The sequence below is a fragment of the Paroedura picta genome, chromosome 4, assembly GCF_049243985.1.
Source record: "Paroedura picta isolate Pp20150507F chromosome 4, Ppicta_v3.0, whole genome shotgun sequence".
In the NCBI taxonomy this organism is placed as follows: domain Eukaryota; kingdom Metazoa; phylum Chordata; class Lepidosauria; order Squamata; family Gekkonidae; genus Paroedura; species Paroedura picta.
The window spans coordinates 109,251,221-109,272,823 of record NC_135372.1 but is presented as its reverse complement, the minus strand read 5'-3'; the positions used below and the strand labels follow the sequence as shown (position 1 = coordinate 109,272,823).

The window sequence follows — 21,603 nt, the reverse complement described above, 5'->3', positions numbered from 1 at the left end:
TTGCAAGCTGGACCCACCAGGATTTACATGTATGTGCCGTATATCCCAATCATGAAGGGCATAGGAGGGGGTTTCCTTTCCTCTCTTCTCCCATTAGGCTCTGCTTCCTTAACCAGGCATTGTGAGATTGGCTTTGCCTCCTCCCCAACAATTGGGGACTGGTGCTTACCAGCCCCTCTAAAATTGCAAGGGTGAGGAAGGTTTGGGAGTCTTGGACTAGAGTATAAAACTTTTGATATGGGAAAAAATAAGTTTAAATGCTCACTGACAGTGCAATCCTAATCAGAGTTACTCCATCTAAAATAAATGGTTGCAATGGATTGAGAAGGCTGTAATGCAGATTAGCATTTCCCTGTGGGTGTCTTTAGTCAGGTTAACCTCTTATCCTGAATCAACAAACTTGACATTAGCTTTAAATGCTTCTCAGAGCTCACTGGACAATGATTACTGTAAGCCACAGACAAAATGCTGCAAAGCAGAATGGGTATAATACCTAGTCCCAATCATAAGGGGGGAGATACAGTCCAATTGTTAGAGTGAACTGCCTATACAGAGTCAAGAACTACATAGATGTATAATGATAAAGATGACATTGAGCTCAAAAGGTTCTTTAGGGATATCAACCAGCCATGAAGGCTGCAAATCACTTCTGAAGGAGAATAACATTCACAAAAACAACAGAGTTCTCCTGGCAGATGTATACCTGCCTTTCTCCATTCTCATTTTCTTTAGTCATTCACATCCATTAAACTCACTCCCCGAAGTCATGAAAGGGAGAGAACCTAAACTGCTGACACAATTAGAAAAAGTTCTCCTGAGAATTATACAGAAGACCTCTTTTTAATAGGACCATGCAGAGATGCTTTCCCTCCACCAGACATGTTAATAATGGCAGTGAAACAGGAAGCAAAGGACACGTTCAGCATCTTGGATATGTTTGTCATATAGTCCTCAGAGTGCATGCTTGCATATTGTAGCCAAGTCCTTGGGGAAACAGCTCAAGTGCTGAACAAGTTCTGTGATTCCCATGTCACATTACAGTGACTATTTCAAAGCCAGAGGTCAGGTTTGTTCTTTCCCTTCTGCCCTGACACTTTCTCCCTTAGCAATACGACATAACCCAGCGGTTTCTCAGACTTCAAAGTAAATAGACAATAGTAAATCAAGCATTCTAGACCTTTCTGTACTGGGAAATACATGGTACACTGAAATCAAAATCAGTACCGTAGGAAAAGAGAGAACATTGCACTCCTCCATTATCTCCGATGTTAGTACGGGGAGGGATGAGGATTTTCTGCCGTCATTTTAGTATCTCATAGTTTTAATGGGGGTTTAATGGGGTTGAGATTATTGTTACCCACCTCAAGCCTATAGGGAGAGGTGGGAAATAAATAAAATAAAATAAAATAAAATAAAATAAAATAATAATAATAATAATAATAATAATAATAATAATAATAATAATAATAATAATAATAATAATAATAATAATAATGTTATAGTAGTAAAGAGAACATGTGTGCCTTGCTCCCTGGGACTATTTGAGATTAATTTATTTTAGGTGTGTAGTAGTCTTTTGCAAACAAAGAAATACATTGGAAAGGAACTTGGTATCAGACACTAGAGATAGGTTGCCAGGTGCTGACACATGTGGGAAATTTGTGGGAAAATCATGGGTGATCTGACATGCTGATGTCACTCCCCACGTGCCTAACAGTAACATCAGCACGTCTCTGGTGATACTCTACCATTTGGACAAAACTCTGATATAACCATAGAGTTTTGCTCAAATGCTAGACTGTTCTCAGTGATGCAATTCCAAATACATGGAGAGTGATGTCAGCATAAAGGATCACCCTTGAGTTTCCCACCCATTTCCCCCCTGCTATCCAGTGAAAGTTGGTAGGAACCACACACTCGTGCTGGGGAATTTCCCACCCACCAGAGAGTGACAATTCGTACTAAGATTATATACTGTGTCAATATTGGAGATAAATCTGCTCACATTGTTATGATGGTACATGGTTATTGTATTATGACCTGAGGCTCATGCTGAAATGCACATTTTTGCAAGATGGATTGCAAAAAAGTACAAATACTTTTCTCCTAACAGTAAACATTGACTTTGGTATTCTGGTTGTCATGGGTCTAATCCCTAGAGAAAGAAGTGACCATAAGTGCTCTCACTGAGTACAAGAATGTTCTACCACAACACTTTCCTACTATTTAAATTAAACTCATCTGAACCAGAATAAAAGAAAATAATCATTTTTTTGTTAAGAACCAGAATGTGTGTGGAGGTTCTCTCTAGCTGAATGGGATGCACATAATTATTTTTCGGTTGCATTCCAGTGACTGAGAAATCAGTTTCACTAGCACTTCATTTTTGGATATCTAAGCAAACTTGTGAATTAAACTTGATTAAGGAGCCTGGAACATAAATGTTACAAGCAAATACATACATTTTGGATAGATCCTGAAGCAAACAAACCCATCATCAAGCAGGATTTTTTTTTAATGAAGAGAGGGAGATATTTTACACTTTGACCATACAGTCACATGTCTGTATGTGTTGAATACCATGTCTGTATGTGTTGAATCCCAGGCAGACTTCGGTAGATCTTCTCAACCCTAAATGCTCCATATATAGTAGATTAGGTGGTTTGGTAGATTAGGTGGTGCCGGGTAGCGCTGATAACACATTGTACTGTCAGTCTTCTGAAGAAGCAACTTTCTGGAAGGTAGATTAAGCTGAGAGATGACTAGCCCAGTGTCTAAACATGTCCAGTCAGGGACCTGGCCCGAACTCTCAAAGAGGCAATGGATGGGCAGGGTCAAAGGGGAGAAAGCAGCAGGGAATGGAGAGTGGAGGAAAAACTGGCAAGAGAGGATAAAAGCAGGCAAGAGTAGAAGGATGGTGTGGTGAGTTTGGCAAGGTAGAGAAAACAAGGAAGAGGAGTAGAGCAGAAGAATCAAAGGAACAGAAAACAAGGCAGAAGCAACAGGTGTGAAGGAAAAGGACAAGTCATAGAGCAGGAGGAACTGAGTGAGGAGGAGATCTCAGGTGAAGAAACCCTCTCCCCTCCCCATCAGATGACAGTCAAGGGAGTGCTCTACACCTGAGCTTGCAAGTGGGACTACAACAGCCATGGGCAGAAGGAGGGGCACCTGACACCCTATGTCAAAAGATGAATTTCACAGAGGAGTAGGAATCTGAACCCAGCTGTCTTCCAATCTGACATACCACTGCTACTCAACCCAGCATCTCAAGTTATAGCTTGAAGGAAAATTCTTTTCATGTATTAGCTTAGCATAGTCAGAATCCATGGATATAAAACAAGGCAAAGAGTTGAGTCATCAAATCATGATCTTCTATACTTTCACTTAGAAGGAAGAGTGGCATCTTTGGGCTTTCCATATTCCTTTGATTTAGAATGTGGATTTAATCAGCATCCATCCCTCAATCAAAGATACAGAATACCAGGAAAGAATTAGGACAAAATTTAAGTTGAGCAGCATCTTAAAGATCAACCAAATTTCCCAGGCCATATGCTTTCCTGAGTCAAAGCTTATTTTGTCAGATACAACTGAAAAAGAAGATCCATCAGCCCTTATATTCAGGTCCAAAGATGGGAGGGGAGCTAACAAAAAAATACAAAAAGGGTGTTATACAAAAATACAGAGAATTGTGCTTCTGTTTCCATTTTGCACTCTAGTTCTCACTGGACCGGCACTCAGCAAGACTACCTCCAGCATGTACAGAACATGATCTTCTTCTTATATCTTGCAGGCACATTTCTTTCAAGAGGCACCTGCCCAGGCAGATGCATGTCTCCAGTATGGATTATGGCATGGAACCACCACCAGTGGCAGAGCAGCCAACTTGCATTGGTCGGATCAAGCCAGAATTGTACAAGCAGAAATCTGTAGACTCTGAGGACCCCAAGAAGGAGGCAGAAAAAAACTGTGGGAAAATTAATTTTTCTTTGAAATATGATTATGAGAATGAGACACTGATTGTGCGGATCCTCAAAGCTTTTGACTTGCCGGCCAAAGATCTCTGTGGCAGCTCTGATCCCTATGTCAAGATCTACCTCCTGCCTGACAGGAAGCGCAAATTCCAGACCCGTGTACATAGGAAAACTCTCAACCCCACGTTTGATGAGTGCTTTCAGTTTCCTGTACCCTATGAGGAGTTAACCAACAGGAAGCTCCACCTTAGCGTCTTTGACTTTGACAGGTTTTCCAGGCATGACATGATTGGAGAGGTGATCTTAGAGAACCTCTTTGAGGCCTCGGATCTTTCTCGGGAGACCTCCATCTGGAAAGATATTCAGTACGCCACAACTGTGAGTATCAGCTGTTTCTGTGAGGCCATGCACAGCAGTAGATAGTTTGCTGTGTGACAATGTCATGACTCCAGAGGCCATGGTGCACTTTAAAATGAGTGCTGTTGTAGATCATCATCAGGATTATGGGGGAATCTGTGTGTGGGACACAATAGGACTGAAAGGACAAATAGACATCAGCAGGGGTCTAAACCCAGGCCTTCATTATCTTGTGTATTAAGCAAAACTGTCGACTCATATTTAGTACCGTGATCCTGAAAACTAGAGATTTGTTTTTAAAAATAATGCTGAAACAGCTAGACTCTACATTATTAGATGCCATATTTTGTGCTTCACATTACAGAGTCCCAATGGTAATGGTAAACAAATGGGCAGTTGAAGCAAACCAACCTCAACAGAGCATGGTCTATTAAAGAGATTTAAGCTTGAAGTTTGATTTGCTGATTCAGTTATTCAGACTTGTTTGCTTTCCAAAGGCTCAGATCTTTATAATCTTCATGCAAATGCTGCTATTGTGATGGATCCACATCTTACTCTGAGCAGCACGAAGGCCAAATGGCATCAGCAATACTTAGTCTCCTTGTCATCTCAGAAACTACTAAATGGCTGGGCTTTTAAAAAATATCACCAGTGTTTCAACTGAATCTAACTTCACCTCAGATCAAGGAGTAGCTCTGCTTGTTGTTGAGAGAAAGCCAAAACCCACAACTGCCCACTCCTGTTTCTTTCTCCCCAGAGTGATAAGACGAAAACATGGCAGATGGTCTGCTCTGCATATCAGTGACAAGCACTGGTCTTTCTCAAGATGAAAGCAGTTTTCCTTCTGAGTATAGGAGGTCACCTTGTGCATCTATTGAGGTAGATCATTCAGTTTCTCCTCATGACAGGCCAAAGGTCATACTTTTGCAGATTGGAGATGGAAAAAAAATACAAATATTTGGGTATAGCTAGCTTGTTGACAAGTTGGGGATAGTGGGAAGACCCTGTCCTTTCCTACTTTTGGCTTGAGTGAACCTGATATTTAGATACAGCAGATTGGTCTTGATTGCACAGGACAAGGTAATAGGATACAACTTTTGGGTCTGCCTGTGCTAAATAACAGGAATGAATTGGCAATCTTTTGACAAGACGTGACATGGGGGAGAGAAAAGTGATATACATTGGTCTCCTCTCCTCCACTTTATCCTCAAACACCCCTATGGTTTGTTCTAGCTTGACACTTTGACCAATGTACCATACTGACTTTTGGCTTTCAGATGGTGAGAACCAGTGTGGTGTTATAGTAGTTAGACTAGCATGTGCAGGTTCAGACCCATCCCTTTCTCATTTAGCCTATTTATTTATATTTGCATTTGTTTTCCATACTCTCTCCATGGACTCAGGGTGGATTACAAAGGGATATAGTTACACAAGTAAAAATAAAATACAAAAATAGAAATGTAAATTTAATTTTAAAGTTATTAAAACTTTAGAAACAAGAAGTTAAATACTAGATTTGACCATTCTCTCTGTCATATGGGAAAAGATAGGGGGAGGGTCACATAAAACTCTTCAGCTGGAGTATAGTTTGGTGGATTTCCAGCAGGGAGGCCAGCTGTTTCAAATGTTATTTCAGGCCTCAAGCACAGGCCTGGTGGAACAACTCCATCTTGCAAGCCCATGAAACTGATTAAGGTCCTCAGGGTTCTGATCTCATTTAGCAGAGTGTTCCACCAGGCTGGGGCTCAAAAAGCCCTGATCCTGGTTGAAGTTGGTTTAATCTCTGTGGGGCTGGGGATCCTGAGCAGGTTTTGCTCACTAGATCTTAAGACCCCAGGGAGTTTTCTTGTGATGATAAAATGAGGGAGGAAAGAACAATGTATGTCATTGAGACTGGAGGAAAGAAGGAATAAAAATGCAATATCTTGTCTAGATAAAAATATAATAAGGACCCAGCTGGATCATCCCAACATCATTCGTTCCTTAGGCGCCAGTCAGATGCCACAGGAGGCCTGAGAGTAGGGGCACAGACACCAGAATTGCCTCCAATTGATATTCAAAGGCATAACCTTCTGAACATAGAGATTTCATTTAGCCATCAGGGCTAGTAGCCATTGATGGACATAAGTTTTAAAACATCTAAGTAATGGTCATCATTTTATCCAGTGGCATAGAGTTTCAGGAGCTTTTTGAATGAGTACTTCCTAAATCTACTGTACCTGGGTGTTTTGAGAAATGGAGATGAAAGTTTGCTCTATTTACTTTCTGCATATCATGCATAATAAATTATGATGTTTGTATTTGTCTCATCAAATTGTAAAGAAATTGGGATATAAATTTGTAAAATAAAATGAAGGATTTTTATGTTTTGCAATTGGCACATGCAAAAATGACTACCATATTGCAAAAAAGCAGAGTAGTTAACTTATGTTTCAGTCTTGGCTGCATCCATTCATTGTTAGATAATCCATTCATTGCAGTATAGCAATCAGTCACAACTGGATTTCCTGTGTGAACAAGGCAATGAAAATGAGAATGGCTGATACAGTACAATGTGAATTCAATATCCATCACTGGGTGAGTGCAGTTCTTGATTAGGCAGATACAATGAAATGATTTCTGGTGTAGATGGGTCTGGGAACAACTATATACATTATATCACAGACACTTATGGAAAGTCTCTGGAAGAAATGTGAGAACATATATTCTTAAAACCCTGTGTTTGAGAAACCTGATTAGGGAAGACTAGTGCAGGATATAAATATAGCCACCCTGATTGTAAATTCTGTTTTATACCATTTCATACTTTACCAGCATCCAGATGTATGAGTAATCCTTGCATGACCTGCAAAATCTGTGATGTGTGAGCCAGTCATTATTTTGCTCATTTCAACACCTCTAAAAGGGCAAGAGGGACTGTGGAGCTGAAAATAATTAAGAACTTTCTTAAGAGGTGTGTAATTTAGATGACTAACACAGTGTGGTCCCATGGGTTTAGGCTGGAGTAACACTACATAGGATTATACTGTATACTTCCCAGAGGTGTATTTTAATTACTTTTAATACTCTCTCAATTTGAGCGGGATTTATTTGTCTAAAATAGAATTCTGTGTCTGTTAGGGATGGTCACAAACCTGGAAATATGGCTTAAAGGGACTGCAAAACAGCATAAAAAATAACTGCTGTGTGGGGTATAATTTGGTGGAGGGCACTCTCTGCAAGGCAGCTGCTTTGGGCTGTCTTCCGCAGTCCACTTTACAGCCCAAAACCACTGAGTGTTGGGGAGCCTCTCCCTCCAGCTGAGCAGTTTTTGTGGCAGGGGTATAAATGGACCCAGAGTTTCTGCTGTATCCCATAGATCTAAAGTTTCTGCTTTCTGCTCTGTCCATGAACCATCATGAACAAAGACAGCCTTACGTGCATACATAGATATAGAACATCAAAGGTTGGGAAGAATACTGTCATGAACAGCACAAATGGCAGTTCATGGAGGTAGACCCATCGCAAGCTCCTGGTCCTGAGCACAAAATAACAAATTTTGCTTTGAAGTTTGGTTCATTTTTATTTATTTATTTATTTATTTATTTATTCATTCATTCATTCATTCATTCATTCATTTATATTTTAACTTATATACTGCCACTTTCAAAGACTTGCGGCAGCTTTCAATAAAAGAATAAAACAACCCAACCCATTAAATCCCCAGTACATTTAAAGATGGCTGTTATTTGGAGTTAACTCCCCATCTCTTCTCCCCTGTCCAGCAGCAGTCAGGATTCGGAGCTCTTTCCTTAGTTGCAAGGGTCTTGATCTCACTAATTTTAGGGGATCCACTGATGGTAACTCCGGGACCTCAGCCCAGCCTCAACCATACATCTGGCGGAAAAGCTCCATCTTGATGTCCCTCCCTAGTATCTCTCTCCTTCACTGCAATGCTGTGCTTGAATCAATTTGCACAAATTGGGAACATTGAACACATGGTAAGGCAGAAGGCATGCCCACATCTCTCTGTCTACCTGCATCATATATTGTGAATCCCAACCAATGTATAGGATGTCTCCTGAGAAAACATAAAAGTAGTGGCAAAAAAGATCAAGCATGAGATGGCAGGTTTAGACACAAATGTGGGCTGATATGGGCTAGTCAGATAGTCATTGCCAGTAGAATAAGAGGCAGTATCATGGTTGTCCCAACCAATGCATGTTCATTAGTTACATATGGCACCCATGCATGGCACCCATACAGCTCTTTCCCTCCAGTTGAGAACCCTGCTTCTTTTAGAGTTTTAACTATACATAGATAGCCCTGTATGCATACATAGGTATGGAACAGCTCATCTGCTAATGTTTATTCATCCTAAATATGCTGAGCATTAAGAGGGGGTTCGTACAGTGATTCTCAAACTGCATGCCAGGGGATCAGAACTGTCTTGCAAATGGGTCATAAGGCCAGGAGAGAGAAGGAACTGGGAAAGGAGGCCTTGGGAAGTTGGGAGTCTCAGTGGTAGATTTGCATTTACTTCTGCATAATGCATGAAATATCTGGGAAATACAGCCTGTTCCTCAATAATGCTATATATACATTAAATACTAATGAGAAATATATTATAGACTTGCTCAGAATTAAATGAGGTAAGTTTCCTGAATTTCTTTTAGAAAGGGGAAAGTATCACAGAGTTCCTTTGCAAGTGGTTCTCAAAAACGATCACAAGCTTTGAAGTGTGTTTCTAAAAGTGCAACTTGTTTAGAATGGCTCCTACTTTTAAAAGCCTCATGGGCTTGTGAAATGAGAGGTTTGGGGGATACTTGGAACTCAAGAGATCTGGGCTCAGACTACCTGCAGTTCTTCATCAGCACTTCTAGTTGAGCACTAGCCTTCGTCTGCTTGGGATGTTCACATTTTCTCCCGCTGCTCTCATATTTCCCACCTCTGATGAATTATTCACTGCTTGGGGATCCCAAGCAAACCCCAGCCATTGCCATGAAATAGATTTATTCCCTTGCCTTAATAAGAGAGTTTGATTTCCTTCCAGCCTCACCTGGATTCCTCTATCTAATCTTTACATGCTGTCTTAGAAAAGAGTTGATTAACTTGGTTCATAGCTTGTTTTATCCTAAGCAGACTGACTTTCTGAATGACTGCGATAAGTTTTTAAAAAATGGATCTTTCCTATCAGAATCTTTTTTTTAACCAAGAGTTTGAACAAAAATTGCTTTCAATGAGGAATGATGGAATTTGCCAAATTGATTTTCTTCTTGAAGATGCCCAACTTGGGAAATGACGTGATGAGTTTTACTCAGTAGCCTGGGGGGAAAGTTTCAGTACTTTGGGTTGAAGAAAATGACTATGGAGGGAAGGGGTATTATAGCCTGGTGCCGAACATGTAATTAGTCTCGAAAGGATAATTGCCTGAAGGCATTTCTTATATTTCTGCCCTCTAAACTCTCAGTGCTATACTTACTCTGGCAGAGGCAAGCTGTGTCACTTCTCTGCTTCGGGAGTACAGTCTCATTATTCCCATGGAAAGCTCCACATTTGTCATTCTAATAGCATAACTGTCTCACAGGTTTGCAAACACTTCTGCGTTAGTGTAGTGATAGCTAACAGCCCAGGAAGCAGTCAGATCCTTAGCAGATGCCGCTAATTTAACCAAGCCCAGCTTGTTTCAAGAAGTGGTCCTCCTAATCGGCATCATAAATATGCATCAGGTCCTCGCCAGACCTCGCCCAAGGATACTAATGATTGCCTGTAATGAAGTTCTTAATCACTCCTCTTTAGAATGGAGTGCATACAAAAAAAAGAGAGAGAGCAAAATCTGGTTTTGCTGTCTCTTAATCTTGAAAAAGTTAGAATTGTATATATAGAATGACTGAGGCTGATATAAAGGGGTGCGGTTTGAAAGAGAGATGGCTCTCTTTTTGTGACATTTACCTTCTCCTGCCTTGGCCTCTGACTTACAGGTTCTGCAGATTTTTGTTGCACATCCCTACAAAGCTTGCTTCCTCTGAGGCACTAGTGGAATAAATATATGCATGTCATTGAAAGTGCAGCTTCTCTCCAATGGCTCGTTCTCTTTTAAATGATCAACAGGATTTGAGGAAAGGTTTTAAAAAGTATTCGTTCTTGACATGGGCAGTCTGTAGTCTCTTTAAGGATACAATTCACAGGATCCAGATCTTTCCTGCCTAACTCTCCCCCTGAAGTTGACTGATCTTCCAAATATGCTGCTCCTGGGGGGAGAGGGAACCTTGGGGCACAACTGAGTGGAAAGGCATGTAGTAGGCAAAGGGAATCAGTGGAAATTGATACTGAATCTGGGTCTGTTCAATAAAGGACATATAGAAATTGCCAAACCCATGGAAGTGGCAGAGATGAATTTCAAAACACAGAGGACTGTTCAGCCTCTTTCAGGAGTAGGGAAATAATGGGGTGGGAGGACAGGTTACTCTTGACAAAATACCAGGAGTGGGAGTCAGGGTGAGAAAACGGATTGAATATTGGATTAGGATCAGAGACCCAGCTTTCAGTCTCACCATGGGCCAGTCTTTTTATCTCATGTTGTGAGGGTAAAACGGAGAAGTTAGAATCATTGTATGCTGGCCTAAATTTGTTGGTGGAAGAGCAGTCTCAAACCAAATAAATATATTTCATATAACTGTACAAATAGATTAAATGGGCGGGATGTTAGATGTTTTTTGTTGTTGTTTGCTTGTTTTGTAAAACAGGCCCATTTAGCAGGATGATTAAATGTCTAGAGCAGCCCTTTTCAACCTTTTGACTGTGCAGGAGCCTCTGAATTAAATGTTCAAGCTTCAAGGATGCCAAGAAGTGATGTCAGTTGGCCATGCCTCCCTGTCATACCCCCTGGAAGTGACATGTCACCAGAAGGGACATCACCACCCACACCTTTTGCCCTCCTTTCATTCCCCCCACATCTTCACTACTACTATGACAACTCCAACGAATGCTTTCTTGAAATAATGGCAGGAGCTGAGAAGACAGCCTAGAACCCCCTCATACCACAACACAACCAACTCTCCCCTCTTTGATTTGTACACCCACTGCCTACCCACTGAACCCTCTTAGTGGAGGCAGCCAGTTCCGTAGCTTGTGGCCAAGTTCATTAAGGTAGGAAGGGAAAGGCCATGGAGCCCTTCTGGAGCTCCCAGGAGCCCCGAGGTTCCACAGATCCTGGTTGGGAATCCCTGGTCTAGAGATTGCATAGTATTTACTAATATGCAATTCCATTGGGATTTCCCAGGACTCCCAATTTAATCCTTGCTTTAGGATTTATTACAGGGTCAAAATCCATGCCAGGCATATGAGAAGGGACTGGGGAAAAGAGGCAGGTCTGTTACACATCTACACATCTACTCAAGAACCATTCTTCTCTCAAGAATTTTCAATGGGCCATGACAGCTCCAAATGGAAAAAAAAACTCCAAGAGTGGAATTTGAAAGGCCCTCTTTCTTTGCCCTCCAGGTTGTCAGTGGTATGAAAAAGAATGCTGAATTAGATGGACAACAGGTTTTATACAATTGGCCACATAAGCCTTCTTTAGCCTATGACTCAGGCATCAGGAAGTGCAAAATGCTGTGCCCAACAGGGCAGACTAAGCAGCAGCAAGTGTCTTCCCAATAAAGAGTGTGCCTTGTATCATTTCTGTCCAAAGTCTTTGGTGAGAGGGATCTCTGGTTGCTGCACTTTGAATAATGCATGGAATGTGTAAATCCCAGCCCAGAGCACTGTCCAAATGAGCAAATGCTGCTGGGCTGCAAAGGCAGGCACAATACTCTGCTCCATCACACCCAAGCCTTCCTTCCTTTCATTATTTACTAAGATGGTCACTTGGTCAGATAAGAAATCCTTCCTGTGAGTCAGCTCAGTATTCATTTATAAGCTATTCACACTACACCTGGAATAGTAAATTCTTATTCCTTCACACACCAAGGCTGGCTCTGCTTACAGAATCACCAGTGTAGGAAAATTGGGGGTGGGGGCTTTCTTTTTTTTTACCAAAAAGCATGTGAAATAGCTCCCTAACTTTTCATTGCTACGCTGAATCCCATCTTTAATTTTAAAATAGAAAGTGATTCCTCCCTTCCCCCCAAGGTTTGTATGTAAGGACCAAACTCCTGTAAATTCAGGGAGTTCTGTGATGAGGCCTTTTGACAGGGTTGTTGTTGTTTTATAGCCCCACTAATCTAGATCAGGGAAGCAGCCATTCTGGGAGAAGAATTTTAAAACTTTCCACCCGGTCATTTTTTTCCTGATGAGGACTATTCCGCTTCTCAAGCTGCTATTTACTTCACAGGGAATTATGAGCATTTACAGGGAAGGTCCATTTGAAGATGACACCTCAACTTCTACCATGAAAACCTTGGGCCCATTTCACACTCTCAGCCTGGCCTACCTCACAGGTTGTTGTAAGAAAATGGAGAGGGGAGATCTGCCCCCCCCCAAGATGGCCAGTGATGAGCCTGGTGGGGGTGGAAAGGGGAGGTGCCCTGGGTGGGCATGTAGACAGCTAGGTTTCCCAACCATATTCTGCACGATCGTGCCACTACTGAGGTTTCTCAAAGTCTGAAGAAAGTTTCAGGGGTTTTGCAGCAGTGAAAAAGTTGAGAAAAGCTGCCCTATCCTGTCACAGTTTCATATTGATGCTCTTGGATAACCAGTTTCTGCACAAAGATGTTCTTCAAAACAAATGCAACAGTGACACTTGTGCTTACTATGACAAGTGCATACAGATTGTGTCAAACTGGGGCTTTCTTGAATTCTGCCTGCTGTGGAGGCTGTACTAATCAAATACTGTTTCATGTTCCTTCATTGTCATCTGGGTTATTCCCAAGTACAACTACCACTCCAGATAATAGCCAGGAATAAGACTGCACTCAATCTCAGCCTTCAGATCAGAGCTCCATCTCCTGTTTCAGCATGTGGTTGCCCTTGAATGATCTCATACATTTGGATCATAGTTTAGTTCAGCCAGGCTGCTGCTAGTTCCTCCAGGTCCTACAGCCTGCTGCTCTTAAACAAAGTGTTCTGAAGACCAGGACCAGTTGACCTTTCTGGTGGTTGCCACCATACCACACATGGTTGTGTTACTTGGTAACTCTATTGCCATAAGTGATGAATTGGACTGCTTTACATTTTACAGAGATGCCTCATGATTCTTAATCTCTTGCATTTCGAAAATCTCTGTTGCGCTTCTACCTTCCATGAGACAATCATGGTGTGGTGGGCAGTCAGTGGAATCTCAACATTTTGTTTTCATTTGCAATAAGGTGGCTGGCCAGGCTTTGTTTTGCTGTGTGAAATCAGGGAAAATAAAATTTGGCTTGAATATTGTGGATCTGTTGCTTCTGCATTTGGCAAATACTCTAAAACCTGCCATGCTTTCACTAAACCTACTTATGAGTCACACTTGTGAGATTACATGACGCTTATTTGTATAATGCCTACATTCTTGCCATAAGTTAACATTTTCGCACGAAACTTTCTCTATTGTCATGCTAAATCTTTCAGAAGCAAATTGTCTCCATTCTCACATGTAAAATGCCCCTCCCTGCTAGAACAGCAGGGTGTTTTTGTAGCACCACCATGAGTTCATCACACATGCGCAAAAACATTTGGGGCTTTGTAATTGAAATGAGCAATTGATAATATGGAAGAAATGACAACAGAAATGGGGCTGGCTGAGATTCAGAGAGGCAGATGGGTGTTCCACAGAAATGTGCTACACAAGGCCAAGAAAACAGAATTCTGCCTGTAGGTTTTTCACAAACCTAGTAACACAAGTGCAAGCTGTGGGTTTGCATATACAAGGAAAAGTCATGCTGTGGTGCAAAGATGTGGGACTGAATATCGAGAGAAGCATTCTGGCACTTGCCCATTCTACTGCCCAGTTTACAACAAAGATGCATTGAATTGTCTGTGTGATTTGGGTGTCTAGCTTTAACTTACTAGTCATAATGGGGAATCCAGACACCTTAGACAGCTTTACTGTGTTAATGGCTTGTTCCCTTTCGAGGTGGTAATACTTTCCGTTGTTCAGTGGTGTGTTTATTATGATCTAGGCTGTTTGGATTATTTGCTAGGGAGCAACAGCTGTTGTCATATAAGCAAAATTTAAATGAGAAAAAAGATTCTTGCAGTGTCTTGCAGATGCCAGGCAAGCACAGCCACTCATGTTTTGATCTAGTGGGGCAGAAATGGAAGTTGGGCAGCATCAGTCAAAAACAGAGTGTGTACCATATCCATCTTTCTTAGATGATCATGTTATTGCAGCTTCTTTCCATAAAGCTTTAAAGCATATCATAGGTTTGTTCTTAGGTGGATTCTTATTGTTGTGCATCACCAGCAAAATCTTTATCATCATGATGAGGGAGAGTAGGTGGAGGAAGGGGTGTGCACTGTAGGGACCAAGTAAGGGATGCAGTAAATCTCCACATGCAGCCTGCAGAGAGGCACTGCATTTTCCTGCAGGAGACTTGTCAGCAGGTACCTAGTGGGGAAGGTCCCCCTCCTCATAACATTGTCAGTGTGGTCTAGTGCAGTGGTCCCCAACCTTTTTATCACTGGGGACTGGTCAATGCTTGACAATTTTACTGAGGCCCGGGAGGGGGGGTAGTCTTCTGCTGAGGGACTTCGCCACAGCCGCCTGAGACCCTGCTCCACTTGCTTTCCTGCCAGCGCCCCTGACTTCCCACCACCCACTGGGGGGCACTGCTAGCAGCAGCTGCACAGTGCCATGCCGAGGGGGAGCCCCAGCCATGGCAGCCGCCGGAAAGCACAAAGGTGAGCCGGCGGCAGAGTGGCAGGGCAGCCCCTGAGGCAGCAGCCAGGGAGGAGGACAAGGAGGAGCTGTGGCCTGGTACTGACTGATCTGTGGACCAGTACTGGTCCCTGGACTGGGGGTTGGGGACCACTGGTCTAGTGGTTAAGAGTGGTGGCCAGGTTTGATTCCCCACTCCTCCACATGCAGCCAGCTGGGTGACCTTGAACCAATCACAGTTTTGTGAGAGCTGTTCTTGCAGAGCAGGTCAGTCAAAACTCCCTCAGCCCCACCTGAGAGAAGGCAATTGTAAGCTGCTTTGAGACGTCACCCATACTCAGCTGAATCCAGATTGAAGCTTCTTCACTTTGTCCCACAGATGCAGAAATATAACTTGAAAAAATATGCCAGTCTAGGAGGATATAGCGCACAGTTACTATACTGCAATGGCAGAAACTCTGAAGGGAGGAAAGAAGAGCACTAAAGCCAAACGATGGCTCGGCTACCTGAATACAGATGGTGCCATTGCACAGGATATCTGGAATAGCACCGGTTGACAAATCTTTGAGCACATAAGCGCTTATGCTGAAATCTCATTCATTCAAATTCTGCCTCAGACACCAGCAGCCTGACTGAGAAGCAACTATTATTTCTAAACTATCCGACAGCTTCATCTTGCCAAATAGGATTAGTTTGAATTCACTCAGGGCCCAGAGATTGCAAAGACTCTTTATGATAAGGCCAGTGGCATCTCTACACTCTATAAACATCCAGCGTCCAAGCAGCAACCGGCTGGCTATATCCGCCACTTTAAAGCACTAGTTGGTGAATCCCAAAAAGTGGATTCACTAACATATGTAGTGCTACCTACCAGAGAGCAACAAGCAGGCCACCAGGAAAAAAATGTATGGAGGCAAAGAAGTGCTATCTCAGCCTCCAGTGTCCCACCCTCGCACCCAAATCAGGAATGAGATTTATTTTTAAAAGAAGCAAGACTCATGATTCCATAAGGTAAAATCCCCTGTGCAAGCACTGGGTCATGTCTGACCCTTGGGGTGACACCCTCCAGCGTTTTCATGGCAGACTCAATACGGGGTGGTTTGCCAGTGCCTTCCCCAGTCATTACCGTTTACCCCCCAGCAAGCTGGGTACTCATTTCACCAACCTCGGAAGGATGGAAGGCTGAGTCAACCATGATTCCATAAGGGGTGGCAATAAAGAAACACAATAGAGAAGTACACAATGGAGAAGTACTGATTAAAAAAAATAGCAGGCATTGCAGGCCCTTTAAAGCATGGGGAAAGGGGATTGGCTGCCTGGCTTAATTGACAGGCGGAAGAGAGTCATGTATAAATCGTATTGCTCACTTCTGCCATTTCCAGCAGCACTTGTGGAGGTGGAGAAGTGCAAAATGGTGGCAGAGAAAAGCGAGACAGCAAAAATGGTGAGGAGGATCTGGAAGACACGATTTTGTTTAGCGTTACGCCACTCAGCTGGCGTAACGCTATTTTTAAAGATGTGTGGAAATGATCCAAGTGTCTTTGGATACTTTAACATGGACTTTAATTGTTATTCATTGAAGCTGGGCATCACTGCTTCTAAGAGGCTCATCAGCAAGTGCTAAGGATGGAGCATTAAAAGAATTGAGTCATGCTGCTGTTTTTACCTATCTTCTTGCTGAGTATTGGCAGTGCTTTCAGTTATTATATCCTGGATTCACAGAAGGAAAGTTGGTTGAGGTAGCTTGTACTTTTGGGAGAGAAGCTTACAGATGCAGGGGTGGTAAGTACTTTTATTTAAATTCATACTAGAGTTATGCTGAATTTTTGTGAGCTTTGTGGAAGGTGGTGATTTTTCATATTCCCTCCCCCCCCCCCCCACACACACACACACATCACACAGTTGCTCTAGCTTCATTATGAAGGCTTCTTTCTTTTGTATGTCAATCCCTGTTAAAGGAGAATCATAGAGTTAGCATAATATCTGAGCATTACACAACCAATCAGATTTCGCTATGAGATGATGTCACATGACAAATGGAGACACAGCCATTAAATTCACTGGATGATGTTTGACCAATCACTCCATTAGTCAATCACACCTCACAGGCTTGTTATAGCAAGTGGTAGAAAAATGGATTACTGAGTTCAATGGAACAAAGGCAAGATTTTAAAAAATGTGTACATTGATTTAGGGTTGCCAACTCTGGGTTAGGAAATATCTAGAGACTTTGGAGGTGGAACGGGTTGGATGGGATTTGGGACAGGGAAAGCCCTAAATGGAGTATAATGCTATGGAGTCTATGCTTCAAAGCAACCATTTTCTCCAAAGGAGCTAATCTCTGTTACCTGGAGATGAGCTATAATTCCAGGGAGTCTTCAGATCCCACCTGGGGATTGGCATCCTTCGATTGATTCCATGTTTATCTTTTTAGCATTGTTGATGTAATTCAGGAAAGCATTACAACAAGTAATGGCATTTGCTATTCTTGTTGCTGTTGCAGACTCCTGTAGCCACAATCCTTCATCTTATTTACAGCAGTATCAGAGACATCTCTGAATCTTCATAAATGCTAGTTAAAAACTCTAACCATAGCAAAAAGTGGCCCTGGTTTTGGTGTTCAGTTGCTGATCCACATAGGTTCACTTCCTGTTGCTTTTTCCATTGTGAACTGCCTTAGGCAGCTTCTGTACTTAACAACTTGCACCAGATTCTTGTTCCATTTGCTATAGAAGGGGGGGGATCCTGCATCTTAAGTAGATCTTTGATATGCTCAAAGGTGGGGCCCTGGGAATAGGCAATTTATAATATAAAGCCACAGAGAGATGGAGTATGGTGAAGAAAGTTCCTTTGCTTGGGGCTTTTGCATATGCCAGAATGGTACATAATCCTATTGTGTATGCAATGAACTCCTCATTCAAAAAGAAAAAACGAGGGCACAGCAGGATACAAGACAATAAGCCTGTGCTGATGTTATAACAATGCACAGAAGTATGACTGTGAAAAATTTTCATCATATCCAGCGCAGAATGGATAAAGTCTCATATTTATGGTTCATAGCGCATCTTTTCTTTTAATCTAAAGCAACACCAGAGATGCTAAGGTTGCTGTCTAGCGCACTTGGGAAGCATGTGATTAAAAAATGAAAAAAATACAGCATGCATATCTTTGGGAGAGCACTGGATGGTTTCTTACATGCCATTGAAAATACACATGAGCCTTTCTTCTGTAAGAGACATGAGATGTAAATGCAGCTCGAAATATGTTTGCATGAGACAAATCAGTCTCATGTTCATGCAGGATGTCAGATTTCAACCTGGGTGAGTTTGCTGTGTCCCCCTGTGAACAGGTGCTTTATCTGAACCACACTTTTATATTTCCTCTCACCATTTCCCCATAGAGCTGTACATGTGCAGGTCTGGGAACAACTTGGTATACATTTGAACTACTCTTCCCTGGGTGGGGGTTGGGGGAGGAGGCTTGTTGCTCCTTTCATTCATGCATGTTTCCTTTTGACATTCCCCTTTTCTCCTCTAGTGAAAGGATATGCCCAAAGAAAGTCTTGTCAATTTCCGCCATCTCGGGATGCCTATCCCGTTTCTACCCTTGTCCCCGCCAAGGAAAGGGGAGGAGTTTTTCTGAATGCCAAAAAGGATGCAGTGTATCAGGCCTAAAACTCACAGTAATGCTCTGTTTTTTTTCTTTGTAAAGAAGCTAGGTATTCCCCCAGCCATGTCCTACAAGTCCACAGCAATGGGGAAAGAAAGGCAAGAGAGCACTTAGGGCCTAATGGTATAGCTATTGGTTCCCTTTGCAAAGGTGATTCTGCCCTTCTTTCTCAGTTGGGAATCGGAAAGGGGCCACAGAAGTCTAGGAGACACACAAAAGTGGAATGTATGCTTCAAGTTCAGATTTTGTCACTAAATAAATGTGAGGGCATCATAGCATGTGAGTTTTAACACCAATCTAGCCAAGGATGAAGGGCCCAGCAGCACCCAGGTTAGGTGACTAGTGTGTGTGTGGGGAGAGCAGTATCTTCTCCAACACTAACTGGAAGGGAAAGCAGGAAAACATGCACATGAATGAAATCAGCATAAGACATCTAAAAGGTCATTAAAGTGCTATCCAGGCTTCCTCTGATCATTAAAGTGTTTTCCAGCCTTACCTTGCAGACCCTGTTGTTCCGATGCTGTATCCCATTCCAGAAGTGATAGCATTGGTCCCATTAAAAGTCCCTGCCCATCTCCCTTCCAAGGATATTTGTAGCTTCTAGATAACATCTTGCACCCTTATTAAGGACCACGTGGAATGTAGACTTCTTGTTACTGAGTGCTATAATTAGTGGTGCTACACAGAAGGAGCCATCACCCGGGTGCCTCTTCTCTCTGCCTCTGACCTCCATTGTGACAAATGCAATTGCTCAATTTCATTTTTAACAAGGGGAAAACAATATGAGTGGAATAGCACTGGGGACTGTTTTCAGATGATTAAAAAGAACAGCTGGTTTCAGCTGCACTCTGAGGCAGTTTTCAGAAAGAAAAAAAATGCAGATCTGCCCATTCACACATCTAATTCAGAAGAAACCTGTAGCCACAGTTGGCTTTGGCAGTGCATGATTGATGACCAGAACGGCAAACACTGGGTACATTAAAGACTTATGGTGGCATTATAAAAATCATTTCCGTTCCTTACCCTGAAGTCTCCCCCACCACAGCGGGCACTTTCAGGGAGCTTTTATTATTACTTGAATAGACTTTCTCTACAACAGTTTCTGCTACACATTCTGTGCCCTTGATTTTCAGTCACCATATATTAATGGCATGTGATGTAAATTAAATTTGATTTATTTACATTCTATAAAGTATTTAATGCATATTGGTAGGGGGTGATCATGCCTCTAGTGATGATGTTTGCCATCCTTTTGCTCTCCCCAATGATTTCATTTAGTGTTACCTCTGAATACTTAGAGAGTTCTTCACATTCCCCTTGAGATTTTACAGTTGTGAATAATTTTGTTTCATCTATAAGCTTGTCTCTCACTGTTCACTCCCGATGGCATATAAATTAAATTGCACCCGTGGCCAGAGGTTGGCTTTGCACTCAACAGCATAATTACTGTTGGCACTTTTATTACTTACACTCTTTGCCTTTGAAGCCTAGAGGTGCCAATAGGCTCTGGAGAAGAGGCCTGTAGATTTCTCAAGCTGTGCCTGCATTTCAGCATCAGCAATGACCTGTATGCTGTTTTATCAACTCCCTTCCTTGAACCTAGGTCAGTGTTTTAGACTGCCCAAATCTGTCCCATAACTTCGGGTAGGAACAGGGGGAAAGGAAATTGTATTCACTGTAGCTCCAAACAGAAAAGAAGTGGAGTTATTAAACTGTGCCCCAGTGTGCCGGAGTAGTCAGCTTCAGGGTCTGCAAGATGGAGCTTTTCCGCCAGGCGTATGATTGAGGCCAGAGCGAGTCCCAGCATTTCAACCAAGGATCCCTTCCCAAGGCCTATTAGCCCTGCACCCACTCCCAGTGGAAGAGGACTTGGCATCCGGCTGAACAAGGTCGGATAGGACTGGCTTAATTAGAAGAGCGTCTGGCCACCGCTGCCTTATTGTAATTTGGGGTTTTTTATTGTATTTTAATGTTTTATTCCGTAAACCACCATGGGTCCATCGGAAGAGCGGCAGAATAAACAAACAAATTAATATTTCTGTCAATACCTATTTGTCTCCAAAGTCAACTCTTCAGAGGCCTGCAAATGAGATAGGGAAAAAAAATACTCCCGCAACTCAGCTGTTGGTCCAATGTCAAATCAAATGACTTTCTAGCATCAGGTTAAAACTTTTTCCTCATTAAACAATGGCATATGGTGATCATTTTATTTATCTGTGCTGGCTTTTTTTTACTGTGTGGTGCTGCTTGTTAATTGTTTCTTCAGCTCTTACTGCAGTTCTATTGCACTCCACTATTATAGGGCAATTTTGCATTCTTATGGCACCACGTTATCATTTTGATATTATTGCATTTTTATTATTTTGAGATGTTTTCATCTATTTGGCCATTTCAGAAACTTCATGGTGAAGGGATATATAAATAAATCCAATAACATTGAGGAACGCCTTGAAATCAGTTACAGCAGAGAAAAATTCCTCATTCAGGCCAAAAAATTCCTGTCTTTTAAAACATGACTGTATGTGTGGCTACAGACACACAAACACATAAAGTGCCCTATGGTCTTCCATACAAACCCTTCAGGCATCCTCTTCCTTAAAACAGAGATTCCCTTAAGCGTCTTCATGTGGCAGGCATCCTAAACTCTTCTTGCAGCCTGCATTGCAGTGAATCCCAAGGCTTTAAACTGCCCCTTCAAAGCAGGGTAGAGCTTGCTTGCTCTCCTGTCAATGCAGGTTTCACAGCCATTCTGAAGAGATATAATAAGTCATAAGATTTCCACAAGAGCTCCCATATCCCCATCTTCCCTGCTTTCCCCTGTTGAGCTGC

The 21,603-nt window shown here is 42.2% G+C and overlaps 1 protein-coding gene across 9 annotated transcripts in view; it reads left to right on the top strand.

Moving 5' to 3' along the window:
• Positions 1-21,603, top strand: part of SYT6 (synaptotagmin 6) — a 163,254-nt gene that overhangs the window by 82,611 nt on the left and 59,040 nt on the right. For all 9 annotated transcript variants that reach the window (XM_077334960.1, XM_077334957.1, XM_077334958.1 and 6 more), the window contains one exon: positions 3,791-4,349. In XM_077334960.1, coding sequence (XP_077191075.1) covers positions 3,791-4,349 — 559 coding nt within the window. The remainder of the gene's footprint in view (positions 1-3,790; positions 4,350-21,603) is intronic.